Below are 13,346 nucleotides of genomic sequence, written 5' to 3'. Positions count from 1 at the left end.
CCAACAAAGCTCATAGCGAAGCATATAACAACTTTTGTGTTGTACTCCAAGATGCTCTAAGAATATCATGGCATAATATCCAAGTTTTCTAATGCATTCTAATAAATTATGTCTCTCTATATATAAATTATACACATATATTTTTTTTTAAATTAAAAGACATTTTACCCTTTACAACAATGAAACACAAGGTTATATAAAAGAGCTCAGACGATGCAAAAGCTCCATTACTACTACTGCAAATTTCCTTAAGGTTGTGTTCTTCAAATTTTATATTTTATTAATAATAATAATAATAATAATAATAAAACAGTTTGAACGATTTTTAGAGGGGTTTTGGGCACCGATAGATGAATTATCACCAGTGCTGTGCTTTCTTACAATACACAATAAATAATCAAATAAATGTAAATGTAAAACAATAAATGTAAATATACACAATTGTTTCGTCTTACAGGACGAAATCAAAAACCAAAATGGGAAATGGTATACAGTTTTAAAGAGAATAGGCTATATCATAAAATAAGTGTATGGTGTAAATATACATAATGGAGCGAGAGCTCCATCTATTGCACACTAACAGACACCGAAATCCATGGAAAACTTCTTAAGTACCACACAGAGTCGCTGTGATACCGCACTTGAACGTCAGTCTTTAAAAACTACATTGCCCATAATGGAGGGCGAAGGACCGTTTACAGGGCCATTAAAATTTAGCCTGATTAAAAAGGAACGTCATGGGAAACTCAAATGATCCATTGTTATATGAAAGCAGCATGCTTTTACATACACATTAAAAAAATTAAAAACAATAGAAAAAATTATGAAACATATTTAAGCTGGGAATAGTTTTTTTTTTAATGAAGGCAGAGTGTTGGGCACGCGCAGCGCGTGTCGAATCATCGATTCATCTGTTCAGTCATACCGACAAGAACGGTAGAGGGAGGACATACGCACACTGGATCACCGGGACCGGACCGTACAGAGACCCGCGGGAACATTGATGTGACATATGGTCATATTTTATCGGTCATCTGAGATATGAGTGAGATTTATCATGAGTGAATTATGAGAATGAGAGACATGAGCTCGCGCGCACCGGCCTGATTGCGCGCCGGGCCGAATCAAATTCACCTCAGTGAAATTAATCAGCGTTATTATTGTAATTACATTAATCAGCAGGATTCTTATAAGACATAAGGTTATAGATTGTGTTCAAGTGAGCGAGAGGAGGTGTGTGTTATAGTAAACACAGCGATGGAACCGGACACAGCCGCAGACTTCACTGTGGAAAACGTGGAGAAGGTAAAATATATACATTTATTATCATTCTGTCAGTCGCTAATATTTTTTACTAAGTTATTTAATGTTCATTTACTCTTAATGAAAACTGTATATATATAATATTTGATATTTTGAATATTGTTGTTGTACAAGTGGGTGATTCTCATAAAGAACATGTCCAGAATAAAAACAACTCTTTTTATTTTGCATTTAATGAACTCTATTTTAGGACCATTAAGATTTTTGTTATATTTATTTGTTTGTAATTTTGAATATACTTTAAAATTTTTAATATTAGTTTCTCACTACTGTAATGCAACTGTATTTCTTTTTAAACCAGCATAAATCAAAGGCAGTACTTCCATAATCAAATAATAATAATAATAATAATAATAATATATCCTAATTCTTTCCTATAATAGTAATCAAAATTAGATTTATTACACAGAATATGGGGTTTAAATGTGCTTAATTGTCATGAAAACTATGCCCCATTGCTCAAAATAATAAAGGTTTTAAAAATACTTAATCTTCTTAAAGAGCATAATATAATTTCTCATTCCTTTCTTTTAATTTTGTGGTGAAATATGACCGGGACATCTTCTTGACAGGTGTCGTGAGATTCGCCCATGACAGTTGCTGTCAGCATCAGTGTAAAAAATGTGATGATTAGTTGTTCTGTCCTAATTTGCTTTCTATTTTGACAACTTTAGTTGCTGCATATATCAATTGTACACCTTTGTCTATTTCTGAGCTTAATTGTTTCTGTATGTGATTGTAATGCAGCTGATCTCAGATGATCAGGTTACAAACGTGAAACTCGTGTTCATCATTAGATTAGATTAGAGAAAAGAGAGCCATATCGATCCATCTGTAAGGATGAGGAGAGAGGGTGGTGTCTCGTCCGTCTCATCTCTGCCTGGTGGAGGGTTTCTCATCTTTATCCTGGACAGCCACTGTCATCCCCAAAACAAACGCTTTGTTCCACTCATGTGATACATACACTCATAATTGTTATAGCTTTTGATCCCATTAACAGCAAACATTGTGTCTTTTTAAAGGAATGCACTCGATTGCTGCTGAACATAATTTTGACTCATCCTTCAGTTTGTGTACAGTACTGCAATTACAGTGGAAGTCTTTGGGGCTAGATATTTGGGAGGGTTTAAAAGCAGAAATGTAACATTAAAATTTTTGTTAACGCACTTATGCTTAATACTTCCATTTAATATTTCAAGGTCAGCTTTAGTGACATTGTTACCACATTGCATGGCAATGAATACACATTTACCACATTTATATTTACATTTTAGATGTTTTATTTGGATTGCACATTTCACAAGGACTAAAAGACAATAAATATCTGTAATAAATACAGACAATAGTACCACAAGGTACGCAGAATCAAACCAAACCAAACCAAAATGATCAAAATAAGTAGCATATATGCTTTTTTAAAATCAAATCATCATCAAATCATTCACTCCTCATGCTGTGTGCATGCATGTATGTATGTATGTATGTATGTGTGTGTGTGTGTGTGTGTGTGTGTATATATATATATATATATATATATAATATATATTTACACACACTGCCCAGCCCCCCCCTAAAAAATATATATATATATTGAATCACCTCTTGATGGAAATAACATCACAACATTTATTTCCGTCAAGAGGTGTGTCAATTTTTGGTCAAGATCTTGTATTGACAATGCAAGAGGTGAGCACTCTGTAAAGTCTCCTCCAGCACATCCCAAAGACTTTCAATGAACACAATTTGAGCCTGATGAATCTTGCTTTGTCATCCAGGAGTATGGCCATGATACGACTTCTTACATGGATGTTTAAGAAATGAAAAACTACACACTCCATCAGTTAGGGTTAGAAGAACTGTTGCCAAACATATAACATGCTAGAAACATAATAATCACTGCAATAATGCAATAACAGCGACTTTTTTTTTTTTTTTGGCCGGGCAGTATGTGTGTGTGTATATATATATATATATATATATATATATATATATATATATATATATATATCTCTATATATATATATATATATATATATATAATATAAAAAATACACACACACACAGTTATTGCACATATGTTTTAAAAAAATGTGTTCTATGAGCTGTCAAGTTGGCTAAAGCCGGGTGCACACTTTATGATTTATAATAGTCCTTTATAACTGTTGCTTGTCAAACTGTACGAACAGGATCCCTGCTGTAAGCCACGTCACGCTGTAGGATCTTGGTTGTCATTCATGTCATACTGTACGGCAGTGAAGATGTGTTAAACACAGAAGCACGCAAGAAGACTTGTCTGGAGTTTTACATCATCAATCCATGACACGTTCGATGACTAAGCTGCCTTACATGCTGGATAGAAATGGTGGCTAGCAAACAAAAACAATCTCCGGTGTTAATTTTGATCATGGCAATGAAGACGATGTGTGTTGAGCAAGTGGTAGTAATTACGTCATCAGGTTCGGCACTCCTATTGGTTTTTGATTGACAGTTGTCGTAGGAGAAGTCAGACTACAGGACTTTGTGTCAAATCTTCAGACACCAGCAGAATGGTAAAATTTGATCGCAGTGGTCATTAATCAGCTGCCGGTGAACATGTCAAACTAACGATCAAAGATTTTGGCCTATAGGATGTGAGGAATCTTTTGGGATTCACAAAATTTGTCTCAGACGGTCAAATCATGGCCAAAATCGTAGTGAGAACCCGGCTTACATCGTCTGTTTAGCATTGAGATTGTCGTTTCAGGCAAATGATGTAATTCCTGAGTTTCTTCAGATTTTCTCTAATATGTAAACACTAAACAGTCCTGAAAAGTCCCAAATCGCAAACTCTACTGAGCATTGGTTTTAATTTCTGGTCATCAGTTTTGGCTCTTGTTTTCTGATGAGCTGCGGACGGCAGATGCTTTTATGTGCTGATTGTTGGAACTCGCTGTCAGATGGATGGTTAAAAATACATTTCTGCCTTTTTTTGCAAGATGTGCAATAGCTCCTGTATCAGGACGACACTGTCTCGGCCTTTCTTCCATGGTTATTCTCTCTCAGTCTTGTTGGTGCTCAGCAGACGACGCACACAGAGGTCGTTGTATGTGTTTATTGTGTATTGTTCTGGGCGGTGTGATGGTCAGGCGTAACCATCTGCAGAGAAGCGTGGCTCATTATGCAGAAAAATCTGAAAAAATGGGAAATATTCATGTCAGTTATGCACAGAATTCGGATTAAGTGATTTGTTTGTTATCAGGACTCAACAATTGTAGTATTGCTGTTCAATTAATCACAGGAAACCTAATATTTGCTGGAGATGATCAGACTGAGATGGAGTCAGATGCTTGACTTTAGATGGTTTCCATGTGAATGTGTGTTTGATTATTCACCCAGGGCATCTGGAGTGTGTGTTGTCATGTTCCACTATTATGTCTTGATTGGCTCGACCGTTAGCTTTGCTAATTATATCTCGGCTTGTGTGCAGGGATTCGGTTGTCGGGGCAACCTGATATGTTTTTCCAACCATTGACTGTTCAAACCAGTCGACAGCCACGTCACACTGTAATTCTTAAACACACACACACATTTATCTGATCTATTAGTACTGAAAGGTCTAAAGGCGTATCTCATAATGTGATAATTTCTTCTGTTTGGGGCATGTGTATCAATTTGCTTTAGTGCTGTCTCTCATTGTTGCTGGAACATCAGGTGATTTTGTTGTTGTTGTTGTTGTTTATTTGATTATTTACTTCTGACTCAATGGGAATGAATCACAAAACACATGGCTGATGATGTCAGAACAACCATTCCTGATTACTCCAGATGGGCTGTTGAACACAATCCCAAAAATCTTTAAATGTCTGGATTTATGCAGTTTTTGGTATTCAGGATGAACAGGTTTTGATTAGTCCACTGGGAAACAAGTCGTGTTTACAAAGAAATAAGTGTCACTGATGCTGGTCACTATTCACTGCCATTTATATGGAGTAGTGCGTGCGGGATATATATTTTTTAATTCTCCTTTTGTGGTCCATAAAAGAAAGAAGGGCATACGGCATTAGAACAACACCAGGGTGACTAATTTATGGCTTAATTTTCATTTTAGGGTGAACTATCCCTTTAAGAAAGGCATCTAATCACAGTCTGGTCAACTTAAACCAGCCTGATTATTAAAGGCTTCCTTAAAGGATTAGTTCACTTTCAAATGAAAATTACCCCTGAGCTTTACTCACCCTCAAGCCATCCTAGGTGTATATGACTCTCTTCTTTCTGATGAACACAATCGGAGAAATATTAATAAATATCCTGACGCATCCGAGCTTTATAATGGCAGTGAATGGGGGTCACTAGTATGAGCTGAAGAAAGTGCTTCCATCCACATCCATCCATCATAAATATGTGCTCCACACGGCTCCGGAGGGTTAATAAAGGCCTTCTGAAGCGAAACGATGCATTTGTGTAAAACAAATATCCATATTTAAACAAGTTACGAAGTCAAATATCGAGCTTCCGCCAGACCGCCTTCCGTATTCAGCGTACGAAGAAAGTGTAAAACACTTGCAGTTCACAAAGCTTACGCTACGTCCTACGCCTTCCCTGTTCAACTTACGGAAAAAGTGTAACTGACGCGACGCCAGTTTACACTAGAATACGGAAGGCGGTCTGGCGGAAGCTCAATATTTGACTTCATAACTTGTTTAAATATGGATATATTTTATACAAACACATCGTTTCGCTTCAGAAGGCCTTTATTAACCCCCCAGAGCTGTGTGGAGTACATATATTTGATGGATGAATGTGGATGGAAGCACTTTCTTCAGCTCATACTAGTAACCCCCTTTTACTGCCATTATAAAGCTCGGATGCATCAGGATATTTATTAATATTTCTTTGATTATGTTCATCAGAAAGAATAAAGTCATATACACCTAGGATGGCTTGAGGGTGAGTAAAGCTTGGGCTAATTTTCATTTTAAAGTGAACTAATCCTTTAAGACAATTAGTTGACTAGTCATTCAGGCAACTCACAGCTAGTCTGTTTTGAAAATGTGTAGCTTTGCACATCCCTATTGGTCACACCTGCTTGTTTTAGCATAGTATACAATTTCTGACTTACCCGTCCTTCCTTATACATCACATTTGCAAACGCTAAGTGGTCGCTTAGCATTCAAACTCGATTGGTCATCCTCTTCTTTTCTAAGTAGGTGGTTCTTAGCCAGAATGTGGAGCAGAATTTATGCTGATAGTACAAATGCAGACAATGCCTGTAGCACAGCTCATAGAGTCAGTTTGAGCGAGTGATTAATACGTCTGGGTAAAATGGATCCTACAGAATGAGTGAGTCATCGCACACACACATAGGCAAGATCGAATGCGCTAACCATGTCAATGGACCAAAGTCATTCAGTGCTGGTCTTTAAGAATGAGTTTGTGCAGAATAGATGGTTGCCATAGAAACATTTCAAAAGATGTACTTGAACATCCATTTGTACCATATTTATTTTTAACCGTTTTTTAAGGATTTAAAGCATCTCCGGCTAATAGCACTCAAATCTGATCGCACACAGTTGGTTTTGTCATGTCACCAGGTTTACTCTGACAGATGGCTGTTTCTCAGGGGGTTTCTGATGTAGTGACACACACGTCTCTAATTCCTCTCTGATCATCCTTGATTTTTATCTTTTATGATTGAAGTATTCAGACTAAATCATAAAAATACTTACACCTAAACATAGTGTTGTGATATAGACGTTTTGGCTAATAATACATCGGGGTCAGTAAGATTTTTTTCAGCAAGAATGCATTAAATTGATCAAATGAATGTTTCATTAAATTGAAACATTTATAATGAAATAAATGCTGTTCTTTTGAACTTCCTATCAATCAAAGAATCATGAAAACATGTATCATGATTTCCACAAAAATATTTCTGAAGGATCATGTGATGATGAATACTGGAGTAATGATGCTGAAAATGTAGCTTTGCATCACAGGAGTAAATTACATTTTAAATTATATTCAAATAGAAAACGGTTATTTTAAATTGTAAAAATATTTCACAATATTACTGTTTTTACTGTATTTGTGATCAAATAAAGAAGCAGAAAAATCTTCAAGAAACATTTTAAAAAATCTTACCAACCCCAAACTTTTGAACGGTAGTACTGACTAGTTATTTTTGAAACTATGTATTTTTGTGGTAAACACTGGAAGCTTTAATTATTTCTCGTTATTGCTGAATGAATATGTCATCATTTGCTGTGCCCTCCCACCATATTAAACGCTTTACTTGCAGAAATGAAGGCACATGCATCAGCAGTTGTGAGACCCGGAGAATCACTTTAACAGCACACACTTTCATATACGTGTCTGCTAAACTGCCCCGCAGGAACCTTGGGGTTAATAAAGCGTTATTATTTTGTATCCATGTGCTCCATAATGGCCAGAGTGCAATGTATCACTGTCTAAAACTGTCTCTCTCTCTCTCTTTGTGCGTCTCTCTCAGGCCCTGCATCAGCTCTATTATGATCCTAACATCGAGAATAAGAATCTGGCTCAGAAATGGCTGATGCAGGCTCAAGTGTCTCCTCAGGCATGGCAGTTCTGTTGGGTTTTACTGAGACCGGAGAAGGTAAGAACATCCCGTTCTGTTTGCTGCACTGTCATTCCCTCCTTTTCCATCTGTGCTTGTCCTTTATACCCAGGTTAAATGGGTTGGGAATGCTGTTTCACAATGGCTTCTACTGCTTTTGCTGGCAGTTGCTTTGTAGCAGCTGCCGTTGCATCAACTAACCTACACACCTCAATCTCAGGTTTCTATTTCATTTGGTTTCATTTGACAAAAAGATGTCATCTGAGTCATCCCAAAATTGACAAAAAAGTAGATTTTTTTTTTTTTTTCCGCATTGTGACTTTGCAACTTTCCATCATGCTTTGCAACTTAAACATCATTGATGTTTTTGTAATGAGAATTGATCATTGAAATGCTAATCTTTTAATTGTTTAATTGTAATGGAAATAACATCATATTGCAACAGTATTGATCATCCTAAAATAGGCTTCATGCAAAACACATTTTCTTTTGATTTTGGAGTAAAATATGACCCAGTCCTTTACAGGGTTCATGATATTCACCCAAAGAACCTAGTTAGGTGATGTTTGCTGAATCATTTTAATTTGCCCATTTTCCTGTACATATTCTGTCAAATGATCTAAATCAGTCTTTTTAAACTGTTTTGGCTTCAGGAGTCAAATGTGATGCACTCAAGTGGCGGTCCATTATAGTTCTGTTCATTGTACAAAAGTAAACAAATATGTCTTTAAAATCAAACATTAAATTTAAAGGTACACTTCTAAATTCTAAATAAAAATATATATATATATATATATAAAAGTTATAAATATATAAAATGAAAAAATTAAAATGTATATAAAATTTAATATTTTATAATGAATTTATGTTACAAATAATGTAAAATATAGTTATTTAAATTATTGCATTAAAGTAATTGTTTTACTGTATTACAATAATGTGTATATAATGAGCATCATCAAGGAGAAGGTACAATTTTGCAGTATGAGACTAATTACAGTAATGAGAATTCATTACATTCAAGTCACATATACTAGGGATGCAACTGGTCACAAAACTCACGGTTCAGATCATATTGTGGTTTTTGAGTCACAGATCAGATCATTTTTCAGATCAGCAAGAAAAAGGAAGTAAGAAATGTATCTTTTTATTTATTATTTAAAGAACACTTTGGTGTTCACACTACTTTGGTACCACACCAGAAACTACCAGCCAAACTAATAGTTCAAACATTATTAAAGACAAGTGAGCAGTCAGTAATAAAATAAGAACAAATACACTAATTACAAGCATAGATAAATACAATATAACAAAGTTACAAATAAAGTAAGGTAATATTCAGGTATTGAAGTGTAAAATAACACTGCGTAGTGTTCACTATATATATTAAATATAGATTATTCTTTGTTAAGGCTGTGTTTTGTTGTTTGATTAACATAAATGGCATAAGACCTAAGCATAAGACTGTCACTTTAAGAACTAATGTGGATGATAAACATCCGATTTCTTTCTCACTGTTTACATTCTCTTAAGACATATCCGACTGTGTTTACAAGAATACTTTCTGGGAATTATTACAGGAATAATTTTGTGTGTCCATTCAAGTGCAAGGAGTCCAAAAGAGGACTCAATTCTGTGTTCTCGTGGACAAACAATTGAGTTCTCTTTTGTCTCATCTTGCACTTGAATGGTTCAAAATTGCTTGAAGACTTAGAAACGCGTGCAGATGATACATTTTCTCTCTATGATGGTTAAACTTTACAATTAATCCACAAAACACATGCATTCCGACAGACAAAGACTATTGATATATAGAAAGACGGTTCACTCCTATTAGTTATGAATGGGAGAAACTGCAACATGCAATATGGCGGAATACGTCCTGCCTTCTAAGTAAAAGTGCCAATCGCTGATTGATAAAGTCATTGCAAGTGCTGTTAGAAGCTCCGGATCCCGTAGAAACCTGAGACTCGCGCATAGGACCGCACATGCGCATTGGCTCGTCAAGTCTGAAAATAAGCTTTTTTAACGCTATTTGAGCATAAGAAACAACATGTATGGGACAGTTCATGTCAGATTTTGTTGCTGATTTGAAATATGTTATTGTGAGCTCGCCAAGCAGTTTTTGAGATTTCGGGATTCCCCCATTCAAATAGATAGGACTCCCAAAATAGCTCCCCAGAGGCATTGCAAATATGGCCGCTGGGTGAACAGACTTTCCTTGAAAGGGACTTTGATACGGATCAACTATGATCCATTACACCTCTAACATATACAATGGAACAAAAGGTTATTTTTGAAATGTTAAAATCCTCATGGAAAATGTCCTTAAATTATTATGAAAATAAGCCCAAAAAATTGGCTTGCGACACACCAGTTGAGAAGCGCTGATCACAAACTCTGTGCCGACTAATGATGCAAGACGACTTCATGTTCTGTGTACATTTAATCTGATTTCTTCTTTATGGAATCTATTAAAGAGAAACACAATTAAAGTCTTCCTTCATCTCCCCAGGTTCCAGAGATCCAATACTTCGGCGCCAGCGCCCTTCACACCAAAATCTCCCGCTACTGGGCCGACATCCCCGCCGAGCAGTACGACTCGCTCAAGACACAGCTGTTTTCTCAGATCGCTCGCTTCGCCTCCGGCTCTAAGATTGTCCTGACCCGCCTGTGCGTGGCGCTGGCGTCCCTCGCCCTCAACATGATGCCCTGAGGCGTGGCCGGGGGCCGTGTCGGAAATGGTGCGCATGTTCCAGGAAGAAGGAGGTGAGGTGGACGGCCGCGCTCGCTGCTTGGCCCTGTTGGAGCTCCTCACAGTTCTCCCGGAGGAGTTCCAGACCAGCCGGCTGCCGCAGTACCGTAAGGGTCAGGTGAGAGGCGCTCTGGGCCGGGAGTGGACGGCCGTATACCCTCTCCTGCAGCAGCTGTTACGGCAGCCGGACTCTCCGCCGCTGGTGAAAGCCCGTGTGCTCAAGTGTCTGTCGAGCTGGGTTCTGCTGGACGTTCCTCTGAACGACAGCGAGGGATTGGTCGAGGCCAGCTTCACGGCTCTGGCAGATCCGGAGCTGTTCGATACGGCTGTGGAGGCCATAGTCAACACCATCTCACAACCCGACTCACAGAGGTTAGTCTTCATCACTGCACTACTCTGATAACACTCATGCATTGGGGCACGAAAGCAGTGTGGCGGTGGAGTGAGATTTTTATAGAGGTAAATGGAGGTTGATTTTTATAGAAACATAAGAAACATGCACAGCATGTCCAAAATTCAATGTTTTACACACCTAGCAATGGCTGGGGAATTGAGAAAATTTAAACCGCCATCTTTTTTTTCCTGGCCATTAATGTGTAATTTTGCATTTTATAACATGGCTGAATCATATGAAGCCTGTCAAATAAATGTTCTGGGCATCATATTTCACCCAGAAAAAAAGTATTTTGCTTGAAGAAAATGAAAAATTTCGCTGCAAACAAATTTGCGTTTAAGGACCATTAAGATCAAAAGTCATGACAATTAATTTGATATCATGGTAATGTTATTATTATTATTTTTTTGTGTGTGTGTGTTACCTTTAATTCATGCTGACAGTAAATACTCAATTGATTTATTACCAGTTAATTTGTTAAAATATTTAAAATTATAACTTAAGTTATTTAAATATAGTTTAAAATAATATAATTAATACAATTGTATTACAGAATTTTTTTTTATTACAGTAATGCAAATCTAATGAGCATCACCAAGGGGAAGTAAACAGTCCAGATTTACAGTAATTAGACTAATGAGAAGTTTATTTTCTTTTAAGCCACTTATATCAAACAAAATGTTGTTTTTGAAATGTTGTTTAAAACATTTTGGGGAAAATCCTTAATTGTCGTGAAAATAAGACAAATAAACTCCTAGAAATAGGTTTCATTATCTTTATGCAATATATGTTTTTTTTTGTTGTTGTTGTTGTTGTTTTTTTTTACGGTGAAATATGACCTGGACATGTTCTTGTGAGATGCACCTAAATATATATTTTCTAATGTACAATGTGAGTAACTCTCAATCCTTCGTTAAAAAGTAAATGGTGTCAGACCGTTGTTCTTACGTTGTGAATTACATCATAAATACATTATTAATAATTGCACCAGCCTTTTTCTTTTTACCAATTTACTTTGCAAAGCCAGCTTTTACCGGTGTTATTTTACTGCTATTTATATACTTTTAGTTTAAATTACTTTAAACTTTAAATTAGCTTTTATTTTTATATTTTTATTTTATTTATTAGTTGTTTTGTTATTGTGTGTGCTGTTGTCATTTTTATTAGTTTTTGTTTTTTTTAATTGCTATTTAGGTTTCATTTATTTTTATTTCCATTTTTGTCATTTTATATTCTATATTATATTTTATATGTCATTATTTCTAATTTTCATATAGTTTAAGGAATATTTATATTTAATTTTATTTCAGCTTTATTTCAACCTATTTATTTATATATATATATATATATATATATATATATATACACACACCCACATTTTATTTATATACATAAATTAAAATAAGCATTGAACAATATCAAGTAGATACTTATGCATCTTTGGGAATGGCAATGTTATGGAAAGAGAGAGAAAAATGGAGAATAAACACAGGTGAGATAAAAGTGACTGATGGGGAGAGAGAGAGAGAGACAGGGAGAGAGAGATTTGGCAGAAGAGAGACAGAAACAAAGGCAAATTGAAACACAGTCACATCAGAGGAGAGAGAGAAGGGGGGTGGCGGCGACAGGTTTATTTCAAGGATGGCTGGCGTTTCCATGGAGACAGAGCGAGGGAGCGATGTCTTACGCTCTGGTTGGTACAGACGCGGCAGGAGCCCACCCCTTCCCCCCCTCATTGAAAGCAAGAGCCAGCGGATGCAGAGGACGGACCTTTAGAGGTGAAAGCATCCTTGATTGTGGAAAGCTGGTGGTACGAGGTTAAAGTGCTTCTGCCCTGATGGAGACAGACAGTTGTCCACCGCTTAAGTACTTGAGTCTAATGCTGTAGTTTAATAGTTTCTACAGGTGTACGGCTGAATTCACTTCACAGTTCGTGAGGGGTCTGATTAGGACAGGTGACCTTTAGAGGGAGATTTTGATTTTTCATGGGAAGTTTGTGCAGCAGGGCTGTTTTGAAGCATAGATCTTTTGCACTGGATTTTTATTCATTGCATTTTGTTTTATGTTGATTATAAAATATCAATCAAATACATTAATAATATTAATGAAATACAGTATTGACAAGAGAAAAATGCTAACTGCACTTGGCTGAGTAAGCCATCTTAAAACGAAGATTAACACGGAGTTATGCATATTAAAAATCTCTTCAGCTCATTTTAATTACATAGTACATAATTAAACTATGAATTAATTTCTTTTCAGTCAAACTCTGACAGCATTGAGTAATTGATTAGTATTAT

General features: G+C 36.2%; 1 protein-coding gene across 1 annotated transcript in view; it reads left to right on the top strand.

The window, feature by feature from the left end:
• The first annotated feature begins 900 nt into the window (after positions 1-900).
• The window catches only part of ipo13b (importin 13b), a 48,193-nt gene continuing 35,747 nt past the window's right edge, over positions 901-13,346 (top strand). The window contains 4 exon segments of the mRNA XM_051874690.1: positions 901-1,305; positions 7,811-7,936; positions 10,413-10,607; positions 10,609-11,024. Of these exon segments, the coding sequence (XP_051730650.1) occupies positions 1,258-1,305; positions 7,811-7,936; positions 10,413-10,607; positions 10,609-11,024 (785 nt within the window). The 5' untranslated portion in view covers positions 901-1,257.

The sequence above is a fragment of the Ctenopharyngodon idella genome, chromosome 20, assembly GCF_019924925.1.
Source record: "Ctenopharyngodon idella isolate HZGC_01 chromosome 20, HZGC01, whole genome shotgun sequence".
NCBI lineage: Eukaryota > Metazoa > Chordata > Actinopteri > Cypriniformes > Xenocyprididae > Ctenopharyngodon > Ctenopharyngodon idella.
This window is presented reverse-complemented; position numbering and strand designations above follow the sequence as displayed.